At 52.9% G+C, this 20,394-nt stretch overlaps 1 protein-coding gene across 3 annotated transcripts in view; it reads right to left on the reverse strand.

The window, feature by feature from the left end:
* Nucleotides 1-20,394, reverse strand: part of slc43a2a (solute carrier family 43 member 2a) — an 82,442-nt gene that overhangs the window by 51,517 nt on the left and 10,531 nt on the right. For all 3 annotated transcript variants that reach the window (XM_063031043.1, XM_063031042.1, XM_063031044.1), the window contains exons 3-5: nucleotides 13,017-13,224; nucleotides 11,611-11,666; nucleotides 11,438-11,514 (exon numbers count right to left, since the gene is read on the reverse strand). In XM_063031043.1, coding sequence (XP_062887113.1) covers nucleotides 11,438-11,514; nucleotides 11,611-11,666; nucleotides 13,017-13,224 — 341 coding nt within the window. The remainder of the gene's footprint in view (nucleotides 1-11,437; nucleotides 11,515-11,610; nucleotides 11,667-13,016; nucleotides 13,225-20,394) is intronic.

Genomic DNA, 20,394 nt, shown 5'->3' on the forward strand with positions numbered 1-20,394 from the left:
CACTAACGCTAACCTGCACACTCACAACTCACTAACCGTAACCTGCACGACCACAACTCACTAACTCTAACCTGCACACTCACAACTCACTAACCGTAACCTGCACGTCCACAACTCACTAACTCTAACCTGCACACTCACAACTCACTAACCATAACCTGCACGTCCACAACTCACTAACCGTAACCTGCATGTCCACAACTCACTAACCATAACCTGCACGTCCACAACTCACTAACTCTAACCTGCACACTCACAACTCACTAACCGTAACCTGCACACTCACAACTCACTAACTCTAACCTGCACACTCACAACTCACTAACTGTAACCTGCACGTCCACAACTCACTAACCGTAACCTGCACGTCCACAACTCACTAACTCTAACCTGCACACTCACAACTCACTAACCGTAACCTGCACGTCCACAACTCACTAACCGTAACCTGCACGTCCACAACTCACTAACTCTAACCTGCACACTCACAACTCACTAACCGTAACCTGCACACTCACAACTCACTAACCGTAACCTGCACGTCCACAACTCATTAACCGTAACCTGCACGTCCACAACTCACTAACTCTAACCTGCACGTCCACAACTCACTAACCGTAACCTGCACGTCCACAACTCACTAACTCTAACCTGCACACTCACAACTCACTAACCATAACCTGCACGTCCACAACTCACTAACCGTAACCTGCACGTCCACAACTCACTAACCATAACCTGCACGTCCACAACTCACTAACTCTAACCTGCACACTCACAACGCACTAACCGTAACCTGCACACTCACAACTCACTAACTCTAACCTGCACACTCACAACTCACTAACTGTAACCTGCACGTCCACAACTCACTAACCGTAACCTGCACGTCCACAACTCACTAACTCTAACCTGCACACTCACAACTCACTAACCGTAACCTGCACGTCCACAACTCACTAACCGTAATCTGCACGTCCACAACTCACTAACTCTAACCTGCACACTCACAACTCACTAACCGTAACCTGCACGTCCACAACTCACTAACCGTAATCTGCACGTCCACAACTCACTAACTCTAACCTGCACACTCACAACTCACTAACCGTAACCTGCACACTCACAACTCACTAACCGTAACCTGCACGTCCACAACTCATTAACCGTAACCTGCACGTCCACAACTCACTAACTCTAACCTGCACGTCCACAACTCACTAACCGTAACCTGCACGTCCACAACTCACTAACTCTAACCTGCACACTCACAACTCACTAACCATAACCTGCACGTCCACAACTCACTAACCGTAACCTGCACGTCCACAACTCACTAACCATAACCTGCACGTCCACAACTCACTAACTCTAACCTGCACGTCCACAACTCACTAACTCTAACCTGCACACTCACAACTCACTAACCGTAACCTGCACGTCCACAACTCACTAACCGTAACCTGCACGTCCACAACTCACTAACTCTAACCTGCACACTCACAACTCACTAACCATAACCTGCACGTCCACAACTCACTAACCGTAACCTGCACGTCCACAACTCACTAACTCTAACCTGCACGTCCACAACTCACTAACCGTAACCTGCACGTCCACAACTCACTAACTCTAACCTGCACACTCACAACTCACTAACCGTAACCTGCACGTCCACAACTCACTAACCGTAACCTGCACGTCCACAACTCACTAACTCTAACCTGCACACTCACAACTCACTAACCGTAACCTGCACACTCACAACTCACTAACCGTAACCTGCACGTCCACAACTCATTAACCGTAACCTGCACGTCCACAACTCACTAACTCTAACCTGCACGTCCACAACTCACTAACCGTAACCTGCACGTCCACAACTCACTAACTCTAACCTGCACACTCACAACTCACTAACCGTAACCTGCACGTCCACAACTCATTAACTCTAACCTGCACACTCACAACTCACTAACCGTAACCTGCACACTCACAACTCACTAACCGTAACCTGCACGTCCACAACTCATTAACCGTAACCTGCACGTCCACAACTCACTAACTCTAACCTGCACGTCCACAACTCACTAACCGTAACCTGCACGTCCACAACTCACTAACTCTAACCTGCACACTCACAACTCACTAACCGTAACCTGCACGTCCACAACTCACTAACCGTAACCTGCACGCCCACAACTCACTAACCGTAACCTGCACACTCACAACTCACTAACCGTAACCTGCACGCCCACAACTCACTAACCGTAACCTGCACGTCCACAACTCATTAACCGTAACCTGCACGTCCACAACTCACTAACTCTAACCTGCACACTCACAACTCACTAACCGTAACCTGCACGTCCACAACTCATTAACTCTAACCTGCACACTCACAACTCACTAACCGTAACCTGCACACTCACAACTCACTAACCGTAACCTGCACGTCCACAACTCACTAACCGTAACCTGCACACTCACAACTCACTAACCGTAACCTGCGCACTCACAACTCACTAACCGTAACCTGCACACTCACAACTCACTAACCGTAACCTGCACATCCACAACTCACTAACCGTAACCTGCACGTCCACAACTCACTAACTCTAACCTGCACACTCACAACTCACTAACCGTAACCTGCACGTCCACAACTCACTAACTCTAACCTGCACACTCACAACTCACTAACCGTAACCTGCACACTCACAACTCACTAACCGTAACCTGCACGTCCACAACTCATTAACCGTAACCTGCACGTCCACAACTCACTAACTCTAAACTGCACACCCACAACTCACTAACCGTAACCTGCACGTCCACAACTCACTAACTCTAACCTGCACACTCACAACTCACTAACGCTAACCTGCACACTCACAACTCACTAACCGTAACCTGCACGACCACAACTCACTAACTCTAACCTGCACACTCACAACTCACTAACCGTAACCTGCACGTCCACAACTCACTAACTCTAACCTGCACACTCACAACTCACTAACCATAACCTGCACGTCCACAACTCACTAACCGTAACCTGTATGTCCACAACTCACTAACCATAACCTGCACGTCCACAACTCACTAACTCTAACCTGCACACTCACAACTCACTAACCGTAACCTGCACACTCACAACTCACTAACTCTAACCTGCACACTCACAACTCACTAACTGTAACCTGCACGTCCACAACTCACTAACCGTAACCTGCACGTCCACAACTCACTAACTCTAACCTGCACACTCACAACTCACTAACCGTAACCTGCACGTCCACAACTCACTAACCGTAACCTGCACGTCCACAACTCACTAACTCTAACCTGCACACTCACAACTCACTAACCGTAACCTGCACACTCACAACTCACTAACCGTAACCTGCACGTCCACAACTCATTAACCGTAACCTGCACGTCCACAACTCACTAACTCTAACCTGCACGTCCACAACTCACTAACCGTAACCTGCACGTCCACAACTCACTAACTCTAACCTGCACACTCACAACTCACTAACCATAACCTGCACGTCCACAACTCACTAACCGTAACCTGCACGTCCACAACTCACTAACTCTAACCTGCACGTCCACAACTCACTAACCGTAACCTGCACGTCCACAACTCACTAACTCTAACCTGCACACTCACAACTCACTAACCGTAACCTGCACGTCCACAACTCACTAACCGTAACCTGCACGTCCACAACTCACTAACTCTAACCTGCACACTCACAACTCACTAACGCTAACCTGCACACTCACAACTCACTAACCGTAACCTGCACGACCACAACTCACTAACTCTAACCTGCACACTCACAACTCACTAACCGTAACCTGCACGTCCACAACTCACTAACTCTAACCTGCACACTCACAACTCACTAACCATAACCTGCACGTCCACAACTCACTAACCGTAACCTGCATGTCCACAACTCACTAACCATAACCTGCACGTCCACAACTCACTAACTCTAACCTGCACACTCACAACTCACTAACCGTAACCTGCACACTCACAACTCACTAACTCTAACCTGCACACTCACAACTCACTAACTGTAACCTGCACGTCCACAACTCACTAACCGTAACCTGCACGTCCACAACTGACTAACTCTAACCTGCACACTCACAACTCACTAACCGTAACCTGCACGTCCACAACTCACTAACCGTAACCTGCACGTCCACAACTCACTAACTCTAACCTGCACACTCACAACTCACTAACCGTAACCTGCACACTCACAACTCACTAACCGTAACCTGCACGTCCACAACTCATTAACCGTAACCTGCACGTCCACAACTCACTAACTCTAACCTGCACGTCCACAACTCACTAACCGTAACCTGCACGTCCACAACTCACTAACTCTAACCTGCACACTCACAACTCACTAACCATAACCTGCACGTCCACAACTCACTAACCGTAACCTGCACGTCCACAACTCACTAACTCTAACCTGCACGTCCACAACTCACTAACCGTAACCTGCACGTCCACAACTCACTAACTCTAACCTGCACACTCACAACTCACTAACCGTAACCTGCACGTCCACAACTCACTAACCGTAACCTGCACGTCCACAACTCACTAACTCTAACCTGCACACTCACAACTCACTAACGCTAACCTGCACACTCACAACTCACTAACCGTAACCTGCACGTCCACAACTCACTAACCGTAACCTGCACGACCACAACTCACTAACTCTAACCTGCACACTCACAACTCACTAACCGTAACCTGCACGTCCACAACTCACTAACTCTAACCTGCACTCTCACAACTCACTAACCATAACCTGCACGTCCACAACTCACTAACTCTAACCTGCACACTCACAACTCACTAACCGTAACCTGCACACTCACAACTCACTAACCGTAACCTGCACGTCCACAACTCATTAACCGTAACCTGCACGTCCACAACTCACTAACTCTAACCTGCACGTCCACAACTCACTAACCGTAACCTGCACGTCCACAACTCACTAACTCTAACCTGCACACTCACAACTCACTAACCGTAACCTGCACGTCCACAACTCACTAACCGTAACCTGCACGCCCACAACTCACTAACCGTAACCTGCACACTCACAACTCACTAACCGTAACCTGCACGCCCACAACTCACTAACCGTAACCTGCACGTCCACAACTCATTAACCGTAACCTGCACGTCCACAACTCACTAACTCTAACCTGCACACTCACAACTCACTAACCGTAACCTGCACGTCCACAACTCATTAAATCTAACCTGCACACTCACAACTCACTAACCGTAACCTGCACACTCACAACTCACTAACCGTAACCTGCACGTCCACAACTCACTAACCGTAACCTGCACACTCACAACTCACTAACCGTAACCTGCGCACTCACAACTCACTAACCGTAACCTGCACACTCACAACTCACTAACCGTAACCTGCACGTCCACAACTCACTAACCGTAACCTGCACGTCCACAACTCACTAACTCTAACCTGCACACTCACAACTCACTAACCGTAACCTGCACGTCCACAACTCACTAACTCTAACCTGCACACTCACAACTCACTAACCGTAACCTGCACACTCACAACTCACTAACCGTAACCTGCACGTCCACAACTCATTAACCGTAACCTGCACGTCCACAACTCACTAACTCTAAACTGCACACCCACAACTCACTAACCGTAACCTGCACGTCCACAACTCACTAACTCTAACCTGCACACTCACAACTCACTAACGCTAACCTGCACACTCACAACTCACTAACCGTAACCTGCACGACCACAACTCACTAACTCTAACCTGCACACTCACAACTCACTAACCGTAACCTGCACGTCCACAACTCACTAACTCTAACCTGCACACTCACAACTCACTAACCATAACCTGCACGTCCACAACTCACTAACCGTAACCTGCATGTCCACAACTCACTAACCATAACCTGCACGTCCACAACTCACTAACTCTAACCTGCACACTCACAACTCACTAACCGTAACCTGCACACTCACAACTCACTAACTCTAACCTGCACACTCACAACTCACTAACTGTAACCTGCACGTCCACAACTCACTAACCGTAACCTGCACGTCCACAACTCACTAACTCTAACCTGCACACTCACAACTCACTAACCGTAACCTGCACGTCCACAACTCACTAACCGTAACCTGCACGTCCACAACTCACTAACTCTAACCTGCACACTCACAACTCACTAACCGTAACCTGCACACTCACAACTCACTAACCGTAACCTGCACGTCCACAACTCATTAACCGTAACCTGCACGTCCACAACTCACTAACTCTAACCTGCACGTCCACAACTCACTAACCGTAACCTGCACGTCCACAACTCACTAACTCTAACCTGCACACTCACAACTCACTAACCATAACCTGCACGTCCACAACTCACTAACCGTAACCTGCACGTCCACAACTCACTAACCATAACCTGCACGTCCACAACTCACTAACTCTAACCTGCACGTCCACAACTCACTAACCGTAACCTGCACGTCCACAACTCACTAACTCTAACCTGCACACTCACAACTCACTAACCGTAACCTGCACGTCCACAACTCACTAACCGTAACCTGCACGTCCACAACTCACTAACTCTAACCTGCACACTCACAACTCACTAACCGTAACCTGCACACTCACAACTCACTAACCGTAACCTGCACGTCCACAACTCATTAACCGTAACCTGCACGTCCACAACTCACTAACTCTAACCTGCACGTCCACAACTCACTAACCGTAACCTGCACGTCCACAACTCACTAACTCTAACCTGCACACTCACAACTCACTAACCGTAACCTGCACGTCCACAACTCATTAACTCTAACCTGCACACTCACAACTCACTAACCGTAACCTGCACACTCACAACTCACTAACCGTAACCTGCACGTCCACAACTCACTAACTCTAACCTGCACGTCCACAACTCACTAACCGTAACCTGCACGTCCACAACTCACTAACTCTAACCTGCACACTCACAACTCACTAACCATAACCTGCACGTCCACAACTCACTAACCGTAACCTGCACGCCCACAACTCACTAACCGTAACCTGCACACTCACAACTCACTAACCGTAACCTGCACGCCCACAATTCACTAACCGTAACCTGCACGTCCACAACTCATTAACCGTAACCTGCACGTCCACAACTCACTAACTCTAACCTGCACACTCACAACTCACTAACCGTAACCTGCACGTCCACAACTCATTAACTCTAACCTGCACACTCACAACTCACTAACCGTAACCTGCACACTCACAACTCACTAACCGTAACCTGCACGTCCACAACTCACTAACCGTAACCTGCACACTCACAACTCACTAACCGTAACCTGCGCACTCACAACTCACTAACCGTAACCTGCACACTCACAACTCACTAACCGTAACCTGCACGTCCACAACTCACTAACCGTAACCTGCACGTCCACAACTCTCTAACTCTAACCTGCACACTCACAACTCACTAACCGTAACCTGCACGTCCACAACTCACTAACCGTAACCTGCACGTCCACAACTCACTAACTCTAACCTGCACACTCAGAACTCACTAACCGTAACCTGCACACTCACAACTCACTAACCGTAACCTGCACGTCCACAACTCATTAACCGTAACCTGCACGTCCACAACTCACTAACTCTAACCTGCACGTCCACAACTCACTAACCGTAACCTGCACGTCCACAACTCACTAACTCTAACCTGCACACTCACAACTCACTAACCGTAACCTGCACACTCAGAACTCACTAACCGTAACCTGCACGTCCACAACTCATTAACCGTAACCTGCACGCCCACAACTCACTAACCGTAACCTGCACGTCCACAACTCATTAACCGTAACCTGCACACTCACAACTCACTAACCGTAACCTGCACACTCACAACTCACTAACCGTAACCTGCACGTCCACAACTCATTAACCGTAACCTGCACGTCTACAACTCACTAACTCTAACCTGCACGTCCACAACTCACTAACCGTAACCTGCACGCCCACAACTCACTAACCGTAACCTGCACGCCCACAACTCACTAACCGTAACCTGCACGCTCACAACTCACTAACCGTAACCTGCACGCCCACAACTCACTAACCGTAACCTGCACGTCCACAACTCATTAACCGTAACCTGCACGCCCACAACTCACTAACCGTAACCTGCACGTCCACAACTCATTAACCGTAACCTGCACGTCCACAACTCCCTAACTCTAACCTGCACGTCCACAACTCACTAACCGTAACCTGCACACTCACAACTCACTAACCGTAACCTGCACGCCCACAGCTCACTAACCGTAACCTGCACGTCCACAACTCATTAACCGTAACCTGCACGCCCACAACTCACTAACTCTAACCTGCACACTCACAACTCACTAACCGTAACCTGCACGTCCACAACTCACTAACCGTAACCTGCACGTCCACAACTCACTAACCGTAACCTGCACACTCACAACTCACTAACTCTAACCTGCACGTCCACAACTCACTAACGCTAACCTGCACGTCCACAACTCACTAACGCTAACCTGCACACTCACAACTCACTAACTCTAACCTGCACACTCACAACTCACTAACTCTAACCTGCACGTCCACAACTCACTAACGCTAACCTGCACACTCACAACTCACTAACTCTAACCTGCGCACTCACAACTCACTAACCGTAACCTGCACGTCCACAACTCACTAACCGTAACCTGCACGTCCACAACTCACTAACCGTAACCTGCACACTCACAACTCACTAACCGTAACCTGCACACTCACAACTCACTAACCGTAACTCGTACATCTTTGGACTGTGGGAGGAAACCAGAGCACCCGGAGGAAACCTACACGTGGTCACCGGGAGAACGTAGAAACTCCATACACACAGTGATGAGAATCGAAGGCCAGTCCTCGGCACTGTAACGTGACAGGGTGAGTACAAGCTGGAGGGGATAGTGAGACCATGGGAGGGGTGGGTGGGGTGTTTTACCTGCCAGCCTGACCACCTTCCCCTCCCCATCGCCACCTTATTCTGGAATCTTCCCCTCCTTCCTTTCTAGCCCTGACAAAGAGTCTCAGCCTGAACTGACAAGGGTTTATTCATCTCCATAGATGCTGCCTGAGCTGCCGAGTTTCTCCAGCATTTAGCGTGTGTCGCTCTGCATCCGCAGAATCTCCTATGTTAGTGGGTGTAAGACGTTGTTCCTTCACCAGCACCTGAATCAGTAACTAGGGGCCCTGGCGAGCACAGCACAGCTGGACTGGGCCCAGTGGGATCACGCACACAGCCGGCACGTTATTTATCTCAGCAGCATAGGACCAGAGAGGACATTGACCCTGATCCCGGGGAGTGTGGATCTCCCTCAGGATGGTGCTGGGACACCCAGCCTGGCACCCCGGCTCCTTACGCTGTTGAAAAGCTCAAACCTAACTCCTTCAAGGTCAGAGTCAAATCGTATCCTCTGGGGAGAGTCAGTACCTTCAGGGGCCAGACCCCTGGGGAGAGTCAGTACCTTCAGGGGTCAGAGCCCTGGGGAGAGTCAGTACCTTCAGGGACCAGACCCCCAGAGAGAGTCAGTACCTTCAGGGGCCAGACCCCTGGGGAGAGTCAGTACCTTTAGGGGCCAGACCCCTGGGGAGAGTCAGTACCTTCAGGGGCCAGAGCCCTGGGGAGAGTCAGTACCTTCAGGGGCCAGACCCCTGGGGAGAGTCAATACCTTCAGGGGCCAGACCCTCAGGGAGAGTCAATATTTTCAGGGGCCAGACCCCTGGGGAGATTCAATATCTTCAGGGGCAAGACCCCTGGGGAGTCTCAGTACCTTCAGCAGCCTGACCCCTGGGGAGAGTCAATATCTTCAGGGGCCAGACCCCCAGGGAGAGTCAGTACCTTCAGGGGCCAGACCCCTGGGGAGAGTCAGTACCTTCAGGGGCCAGAGCCCTGGGGAGAGTCAGTACCTTCAGGGGCCAGACCCCTGGAGAGAGTCAATACCTTCAGGGGCCAGACCCTCAGGGAGAGTCAGTACCTTCAGGGGCCAGACCCCTGGGGAGAGTCAGTACCTTCAGGGGCCAGACCCCTGGGGAGATTCAATATCTTCAGGGGCAAGACCCCTGGGGAGTCTCAGTACCTTCAGCAGCCTGACCCCTGGGGAGAGTCAATATCTTCAGGGGCCAGACCCCCAGGGAGAGTCAGTACCTTCAGGGGCCAGACCCCTGGGGAGAGTCAGTACCTTCAGGGGCCAGACCCCTGGGGAGATTCAATATCTTCAGGGGCAAGACCCCTGGGGAGTCTCAGTACCTTCAGCAGCCTGACCCCTGGGGAGAGTCAGTACCTTCAGGGGCCAGACCCCTGGGGAGAGTCAGTACCTTTAGGGGTCAGAGCCCTGGGGAGAGTCAGTACCTTCAGGGACCAGACCCCCAGAGAGAGTCAGTACCTTCAGGGGCCAGACCCCTGGGGAGAGTCAGTACCTTTAGGGGCCAGACCCCTGGGGAGAGTCAGTACCTTCAGGGGCCAGACCCCTGGGGAGAGTCAATACCTTCAGGGGCCAGACCCTCAGGGAAAGTCAATATTTTCAGGGGCCAGACCCCTGGGGAGATTCAATATCTTCAGGGGCAAGACCCCTGGGGAGTCTCAGTACCTTCAGCAGCCTGACCCCTGGGGAGAGTCAATATCTTCAGGGGCCAGACCCCCAGGGAGAGTCAGTACCTTCAGGGGCCAGACCCCTGGGGAGAGTCAGTACCTTCAGGGGCCAGACCCCTGGGGAGATTCAATATCTTCAGGGGCAAGACCCCTGGGGAGTCTCAGTACCTTCAGCAGCCTGACCCCTGGGGAGAGTCAATATCTTCAGGGGCCAGACCCCCAGGGAGAGTCAGTACCTTCAGGGGCCAGACCCCTGGGGAGAGTCAGTACCTTCAGGGGCCAGACCCCTGGGGTGTCTCTTCCCCTTTGGAGGGCTGTAAACCAGCGTGGGTTTGTATCTTCAGGGGTTAGACCCTGGGAGAGCTTGTACATCAGGGCTGGACCTCAGGGAGAGTTGGGATGTTGGGGTTTGACCCTGGGGAGAGTTGGGATGTCGGGGTTTAACCCCAGGCAGAGTTGGGATGTCAGGGTTTGACCCTGGGGAGAGTTGGGATGTCGGGGTTTAACCCCAGGCAGAGTTGGGATGTCGGGGTTTGACCCTGGGGAGAGTTGGTCCTGTCAGGTACTGGACCCGAGAGAAAGTCGATCCCTCTGTGGTCCGAGAACACAGACAACAGTCTACAAATTCTCAGTTATTTTCCCCATGCTTACCGTGAGCGAGGTAAACGTCATGCACATGCCTCCAAAGCCGTTGAGTGAGAGGGCGATGAAGATCAGGATGGAGAGATCTGCAGGGGGAAGGGGCAGGAGTGAGAGGGAGCATCAGTAAGCCCGAGCAGACGAAGAGAAGGGGTTTGGGTCAGTGTGAGGACGCAGACACTCACCGTCAGGGTTACTGGCTCCGTAAGCGATCAGCAGGCAGGAGAGTGCAAAGCTGGTGCTGGAAAAGGAAGAGAAGGAGAGTCAGTGGGCCAGGACCACAGGGGTGGTTCCCTCCGAATGCAGACAGGGGAGGGGTGTCTCCCACCAACAGCCTCCCCAAGCCCTCACTTCCACACCTGTTGCCCACAGCAGGGAGGGGGAGTTGTGCCGCCAGAGGGGCAGGCGGGGAGGGAGTGCCACGCGTGTGGGAGGGAACGCCGTGACACTGGAGGGGTAGCTGGGCAGGGATCGCTGTGCGTGTATGTGGGGAGAACAGTGAGGGATTGCCATGCATCACAGGTGGGGTGGATGGGACGGAGTGTCGTGCCACTGGAGGGGCAGATGGGGAGGTAATGTCATGCCACTGGAGGGGAAGACAGGGCGGGAGTGTCGTGCCACTGGGGGGGCAGATGAGGAGGTAGTGTCGTGCCACTGGAGGGGAAGACGAGGAGGTAGTGTCGTGCCACTGGAGGGGAAGATGGGAAGGGAGTGTTGTGCCACTGGAGGGGCAAAAGGGGAGGGAGTGTCGTGCCACTGGAGTGGCAAAAGGGGAGGGAGTGTGGTGCCACTGGAGGGGCAGACAGGGAGGGAGCACCCATTTTCTGATGAAGTATTAAACTGCAGCCCCGTCGGTGAGTCTGGTCACCTGGCCAACATATTTCACTTGTTCATCGCTGAAGATCAGATTGCCCAGCTGTCCTGGTAACTGTGGGATACTTCACCCCTCTGGCCATCACCTCCCTCCCTGGACCATTGTTACTCCCCTCATGGCAAGAGCTGCGTAGGGAGGCACGGGGGCCCCCAGACTCACTGACCCAACCGCCAGCCGAGTGCTGGGAGCACCAGTCTGGGATTCCCTCCCTGGACAAGGGAGTGTTGGGGAGACAATGGAACTGTCTCGTGATAGCATTGTGGTCAGTGTGGCAGCTTACAGTGCCGATAATCGGGGTTCAATTCCTGCTACTGGCTGTAAGGAGGTTGTATGTGACCGTATGGGTTTTCTCCGGGTGCTCTGGTTTCCTCCCACATTCCAAAGACGTGGGGATTAAGGTTAGTGAGCTGTGGCCGTGCTACGTTGTTGACATCGACAGCACATGAGATTCACTTTCCTTGTCACGTGTACATGGAAACTCACAGCGAAAAGCGATGTCTCGTCAAGAACCGACTCAGTCCGAGGATGTGCTGGGGCAGCCCACAGGTGGAGCTACACTTCCGGTGCTAACACAGCGTGCCGTGTAGACAAATGTGTGTGTGGTCAGTGCACCCGCAGTCCGTGTGTGAACCCACAGTCCGCATGTACGCACTCGCGGTCGGAGCGCACACGGTGGGGGTGAATGCCACTGGGCTGGACGTTGCCCTGGGCACTTACCTGCCTATGAGCCGCAGTTTACGGGGCCCGTATTTGTCCATGGCGATGCCGAGGGGCAGGGAGATGGCGCTGAGCAGGAATGAGCCAACGGTGAAGGCCAGGTTCAGCATCTCGTCCTGGTCCTTACAGATAAGCCAGCCGTTCATCCTCAGGACCAGCTCCACCTCTGTCCCGTCGCTCTCTACCCCACTGCTGTTTGTGGTGTTTTCTGGTAACGGGAACGAGGAGGATTTGAACCTTTGCAATCCAATCTGTGACATGAGACTGTGCCTGAGCTGTGACCCCATCCCACCCAGTCTGAACTACGACCCGTGACCCCAGTGCCACCCAGTCCAACCTTAGCCTGCAACCCTAGTACGCAGTATGGCATGGGAACCTCGAACCACCCCACAGCCCGTCTTCTCTCAATGTCTCTCCCTCACTCCCATCTGCCCCTCCATCTCTCCCTCGCCTTCTCCCTGTCCCTTTCTTCCTCACCCTCTCTCTCTTGCCCTGCCTCCTCCTCTTCCATTTCTCCCTCTGTCTGTCCCTCTCCCCCTCTCACCCTCGCCGCCCTCACCCTTGTCCCCCTCACCCTGCCTCTCCATCTCCCCCTCGTCCCCCTTACCCTGCCTCGCCATCTCTCCCCCCTCTCCTTTGCCCTGCCTCCCCTTCCCCCTCTCTCCTCTCCCCCCAGGTCTCACTCGCCTTCTCTCTCTCCCTCTCTCCCCCACTCCTCTCTCCCTCGCCCTGCCTCCCCCTCTCTCCCTCGCCTTGCCTCCCCCTCACCCCCTCTCTTTCCTCATCCCTCTGCCGGGTCTGTTCGGATCAGAGACCAGCTTGCTGACGGTTGTTATTGATCTGGGGACTAGGTTTTGGACTGGATAAACATCAGGGCTGATGAGGCAATCCACCATCGAGACTAAACACATCAGTCCAACTTTACATTCATGGCCCCTGCTCGAAAACAACTCGCTTTGATTGTAATAGCGCCAAGCTGCTAAAAATAACCACCAATTGCCTGCTCGCTCACCCACATCTGCTTGGCAACATAGACTTGTTATTTTGAAGAAGTGTTTTCCACTGACCTTCCTCAAACTGGTCACCTGGTCTACTTATCCCTGACCTTTCACCTTTCCTAGACCCCTGAGCCTAACCGAATAGTCACATCTCCCATTTCCCGAGCCTGGACAGGTCAGTCCATTGCCACGATGTGCCGGGACAAGGTGTGACCAGACGTCAGAGCGCTGGACACTGGCACGAGGGTGAGCACGCACCCAGCTGGACAGCCCAGCGACCGTGGGTGTGATGTGGTGACGTGGGTGGGGAGCAGAGCAGGGTGTTAGTTTCATTCAGAGATTCACTTTGAGCTCAGTGCCACACTTACGAGCACAGACTGCCTGCTCCCGGGTGCACACGCATACACACTCTCTCTTACACTTACACACACACATAAACACAACACAAATTTATATACACATACACACACACACATAAACACACCACAAACTTATACACATACACAGACTTCCACACATGCACACACACTCTCTCTTACACTTACACACACACACACACACACACACACACACACACAAATTTATACACACACACATAAACACACCACAAACTTATACACATACACAGGCTTCCACGCACACACACACACAAACTTACACACACACACAGAAAAGGTCTGGTCAGTTGTCCTGAGTGACCCCCCCCCCCCCACCACCGTTCTGCTCCCTGGTGTGTCTGCCTGGTAGGCACCCCAGGACAGCACTCACCCTCTCCTGAACCTGTAAACCAGAACAGAGAACAGGAGGGAAAGGTCATGAACACAGAAATACACATAGTTCCAGGCAGAGAAATATGGAAACACAGAGCGGGAGAGGAAGAGGGAGGGAGGGAGAGAGGGGAGGGAGAAAGAGAGGGGAGGGGAAGAGAGGAAGGGAGGGGAGGGGTGTGAGAGAGAGAAGGAGAGAGAGGGGTGGGGGAGAGAGAGGGAGGGGAGGGAGAGGGAGGGGAGGGAGAGGGGGAGGGGAGGGAGAGGGAGGGGGAGAGAGGGGGAAGGGGGAGAGAGGGAGGGGGAGAGAGGGGTGGGGGAGAGAGAGGGAGGGGGAGAGAGGGGGAGGGGAGGGAGAGGGAGGGGAGAGAGGGGGAGGGGAGGGAGAGGGGAGGGGAGGGAGAGGGGGAGGGAGATGGGGAGACACACTCACATCACATTCACACACACTCACAGAATCACACACTCACATGCACACATCACTCTCAAAGAGCAGACACACATTCTCACTCTCACTCTCACACGTCAGTACTAGGAACTCACAGGAGAGGAGAAGCTGAGATCAGATGCAATCTCTACCATAACACACCGGAAAAGAATGAGGCCATTTGGCCCATCAAGTCTGCCCCATCATTTCATCATGGCTGATGTCTTCTCCCTCTGAACCCCTTTCTCCTGCCTTCTCCCTGTAACCTTTGACACCCTGATTAATCAAGAACTTATCAACCTCCACTGCAAATACATCCAATGATTTGGTTTCCACAGCCATCTGTGGTACAGTAATGAATTTCACAGATTCATCGCCCTCTGGCTGAAGAAATTCCTCCTCATCTCTGTTCTAAAGGGACGTCCCTCTATTCTGAGGCTGTGCCCTCTGGTCTTAGTCGCCCCCACTACAGGAAACATCCTCTCCAGATAATTCAATATTTGATACTGTAGGTTTAATGAGATTCCGCCCCCCGCCTCATTCTTCGAAACTCCAGCGAGTACAGGCGCACAGCCAGTGAACTCTCCTCATCCATTAACCCTTTCATCCCTGGGACAATTCGTGTAAACCTCCCCTGGACCCTCTCCAATACCAGCACATCCTTTCTTAGACAGGGTCCCAAACTGCTCACAATAGCTCAAGTGTCTGACCAATGTCTTATAAAGCCTGAGCGTCACATCCTTGTTTCTATGTTCCAGTCCTCCGGAAATGTGGAAGGTCGAAGGGCCTGTATCTGTGACTCAAAATCCTCGCTGACTGTGCCCGAGGAATCTGTGCCTTTCGAAAGAAGGCTCATTCAGCCATCGGAACTGATTGAATTAACGTGCTTGGAAGCTAGCACTGCTGTCTCGGTCCTGGACTTCACTCCATTGTGTGTGTGTGCCAATGCTGTTAAACATTCTCTGTCAAACTGAAGCTGCCTTTCAGAAAACACATTTTCTGCTGAAGAGGCAGACTGCTGACGCTTTAAACGTGGGCTGAGTGTGTATTGGTTCAGGACCAGCCTGGGAATTTGTACCTGACAGTTCAGAGGGAGCTGTGTCTACGCTGTCAGGGTGGGGTTGAGATTTTAAACTGTATTTGTCATGCAACATGGGTAATACAGTACTGTGCTGGTGAGTGTAACACTGTGCAGTACCATCGCTCACAGATCAGTGTTCAATTCCCACCACTATCTGTAAGGAGCCCATACATTCTCTCTGTGACCATGTAGATTTCCTCCGGGTGCTCCGGTTTCCTCCCACAGTCCAAAGGCATACCGGTTCACGTTAGTAAGTTGTGGGTGTGCTGTGTTGGCACCAGAGTCTTGCGGGCTGCCCCCCAGCTCATCCTCAGTGACACATTTCACTGGACATTTCGATGTAGCCCATCTTTGTCATCTTTCAGTGACGAGGGAAATTCATCACAGTAGTTACCCCTCAATGAAAGAATCGACAATTCCTTCCCCACCGCCCAACCCATGGAGTTCCAGCGCCTGGGTCCCTCGCGTCTCAATCCAGCGTCTGGGTCCCTCACATCTCCGTCCAGCGTCTGGGCCCCTCACGTCTCAGTCCAGCGTCTGGGCACCTCACGTCTCAGTCCAGCGTCTGGGCCCCCTCATGTCTCAGTCCAGCGTCTGGGTCCCTCATATCTCCGTCCAGCGTCTCGGTCCATCATGTCTTCATCCAGCGCCTGGGTCCCTCACATCACCGTCCAGCGTCTGGGCCCGTCACATCTCCGTCCAGTGTCTGGGCCCCTCTCGTCTCCGTCCAGTGTCTGAGTCCCTCACGTCTCTGTCCAGCGTCTGAGTCCCTCACGTCTCCGTCCAGCGTCTGGGCCCCTCACGTCTCCGTCCAGCGTCTGGGTCCCTCATGTCCCCGTCCAGTGTCTGAGCCCCTCTCGTCTCTGTCCAGCGTCTGGGCCCCTCACGTCTCAGTCCAGCGTCTGGGCCCCTCACGTCTCTGTCCAGTGTCTGGGTCTGTCATGTCTCTGGTCTGAGTGTTGTGTTCCCTATCCATACGCCGTTGGTTGGGGGAGGGGGGTCAGCATGCTGCGATGGTGGGCTGGGAAGTGACCAGGGATGCAGTGGAACAGAGCTGAGCCGAGACTGTGACAACTGCGGGGCTGCAGGGAAACTTTTCACTGCTCCTGTACACACAGCTCCCTGTGCAGACGACAATCAACTGGACCTTAACTAACTAACTAACCAGCTTTATCTATTCACTAGCAACCCTGTCACAAAGACACCCTCGTCAACGTCTGGGGTCACCCCTGACCACATAGACACCAAGGCTACAGGCAGGGATGCACTGACCAGGCTTCAGATTTTACAAACAGCTTCTTCCCCTCTTCGGTGTTGGAGTGCAGATACGTCCCTACCAAAGGAGGGTAAGGCACTCCTTCTCTCCGCTAGCCTGCAGGTCACCCTCGGGCAAGGTGTAGTGCCTGCAGACAAGACAGGTGATGCCAGCCATTGTCAATGCTCTTCAGAGACTGTCTACCTGAATAGTATCGATAATGGCTGGAGTCACCCGTCTTGTAAAGACACCGCCCAGAAGAAGACAATGGTGAACTGCTTCTGGAGGAAAATTTGCCGAGAGCAATCATGGTGTTGGAAAGACTGTGATCACACACGTCATACAACACGGCACGTAACAATGATCTTCCCCTCTGCAATCAGGTTCCTGAACTGTCCATGACAAAACAACGCATTTCATGACAGGTCAGTAATGATAAACCTGTCTCCATCTGTCCAGTCAATCTGCCTCTTATAACGCACCTCCATCGAGAGATTGGAGGGGACGCACCTCCATCGAGTGATTGGAGAAGAGTGTCGAGGATGCACCTCGATCGAGTGATTGGAGGGGAGTGTCGGGGGATGCACCTCCATCGAGTGACTGGAGGGGAGTGTCGGGGATACACCTCGATCGAGTGATTGGAGGGGAGTGTCGGGGATGCACCTCGATCGAGTGATTGGAGGGGAGTGTCGAGGATGCACCTCGATCGAGTGATTGGAGGGGAGTGTCGAGGATGCACCTCGATCGAGTGATTGGAGGGGAGTGTCGGGGATGCAACTCGATCGAGTGATTGGAGGAGAGTGTCGAGGATGCACCTCGATCGAGTGACTGGAGGGGAGTGTCGGGGATGCACCTCGATCGAGTGATTGGAGGAGAGTGTCGGGGATGTACCTCAATCGAGTGATTGGAGGAGAGTGTCGGGGATGCACCTCGATTGAGTGATTGGAGGGGAGTGTCGGGGATGCACCTCGATTGAGTGATTGGAGGGGAGTGTCGGGGATGCACCTCGATTGAGTGATTGGAGGGGAGTGTCGGGGATGCACCTCAATCGAGCGATTGGAGGGGAGTGTCGGGGATGTCACAGTAGGTTTTTTAGAGGGGGTGGTGAGTGTGCGGAATGTGCCTCTGGGGTGGTGGTAGGGAGATGGTGGGACAGGCTGATAGGGACGTTTAAGGGACTCTTCGACAGCACACGGATGACAAACAAATAGGGGGCTATACAGCCGGTGGTGAGGCCCACACTGGACTTCGAGGAGACTGGTCCTGGGTTGAAATCCGACCAGTTCCTTGCAAGCTCTCTGTCCCTGCTGCATTGAGCACGAGCTGATAACTCTGCCTTGTGAAAAACAGACAAACGCTACAGAAATTTGCAAGGCTGCCTCCCGATACGCCACAAGGTGCAGGGAGGCACTAACTAACTACGAGGGAGGGAAGGGTTAGGTTGATCTTGGAGTAGGTTAAATGTTTAGCACAAGATTGTGGGCCAAAGGGCCTGTACTGTTCTGTGTTCTGACAGCCGGTAAGAATCAAGGGCCAGACTGCTGACTCAGATTTGCTCCTTGGCAGGGACCCAGAGCTCTGTGGGGAACAGCCGCTGGATTGCACTCCAGTGGGTCAAAGCTTGCTGTCTGTCGCTGAGCTCAGCTTTTTGAAATGACATCAGTTAATTAAAAGTGGTGAGGGATTATCTCTGACAAACAACTTTGAGTGGGGCAAGGAGGAGACTGACGCATTCCACACACCAACAAATCACGTCCATAAAATGTCAGCCCGGAGCACGTCAGAGCCAACCCATCAATGTAAGACGCAGGTTAATCCCCCCCTCTCCCCCGAGTCGTTTACACTTCACAAAGGAGTTTCCTTCACACTCAACACTTCCTTGGCCTTGTCCTGCCGTCGGGAATGAGGAGGGTTCCTCCATTCGAGGTCTCCCTAAACCTCGGGGTCCTGGCGCAGACAGCGCGGCACAGGGTGGGGCCATATCACGGACACCCCCTGACTATAGGAGTCTGTCCCCACCCCCAGCCAGCGTTTCCTCAAGGTCCCCTTGTAAGCCAGCCCCACACTGCTGAGCTCTGGGCACCGCGAGGGGTGGGGCAGTCTGTGGGCGGTTCCTGGTTGGGCTGGATGAGGTGGCCAGTCGCATGAGCTCAGCAGGCCATGGAGAAGAAATAACCGGCGATGTCCTGGCCGTTTACTCCCCTCCAGAGATGCTGCCTGACCCACTGAATTCCTCCAGCGTTTTGGGTGTGTTGCTCTGGATTTCCAGCGTCTGTAGAATCTCTCCTGTTTATAACCGGCGGCAGGCTGTGAGCCAGCTGGGGGCCTCTCCCTTTTCCAAAGATAGCTCTGTGTCCCATTGGAGAGGCAGTGTTCTGGGCCCGGTGGGCACACCAGGGGTTGGAATGTGTCCTGGGAAAAGAGAGGGAGCCCCCTGATCCCAACTCCACACAGCCAAAGGAATGCAGTGTGGCCAGCTGCCACACGTACTGACACCACCTTCCCCAGCCCCCACTTCCTCAGGAGGTTACAGCAATTCAGAACATCCCGGGTGATCCTTAACAATATTTACCAACGCACGACGGGAAGCATCCTACCGGGATGCAGCACGGTTTGATACAGTAACCGCTCGACCTGTGACCCTGTGGAACTCCAGAGAGGTGTGGACATGCCTTAGCACGTCACAGAAACCAGCCTCCCCCTCGCCCTCACCCTCCATGGACCCTGTCTGCACTTCCCACTGCATCGGTAAATCAGCCAGCATAATCAACGATCCCCACCCACCCAGAGTTTCTCTCTTTTCCCCTCTCCCATCGGGCAGAAGATACAACAGCACGTCCCACCAGGCTG

The sequence above is a fragment of the Mobula hypostoma genome, chromosome 23 (genome assembly GCF_963921235.1).
Source record: "Mobula hypostoma chromosome 23, sMobHyp1.1, whole genome shotgun sequence".
NCBI classification, from domain to species: Eukaryota; Metazoa; Chordata; class Chondrichthyes; order Myliobatiformes; family Myliobatidae; genus Mobula; species Mobula hypostoma.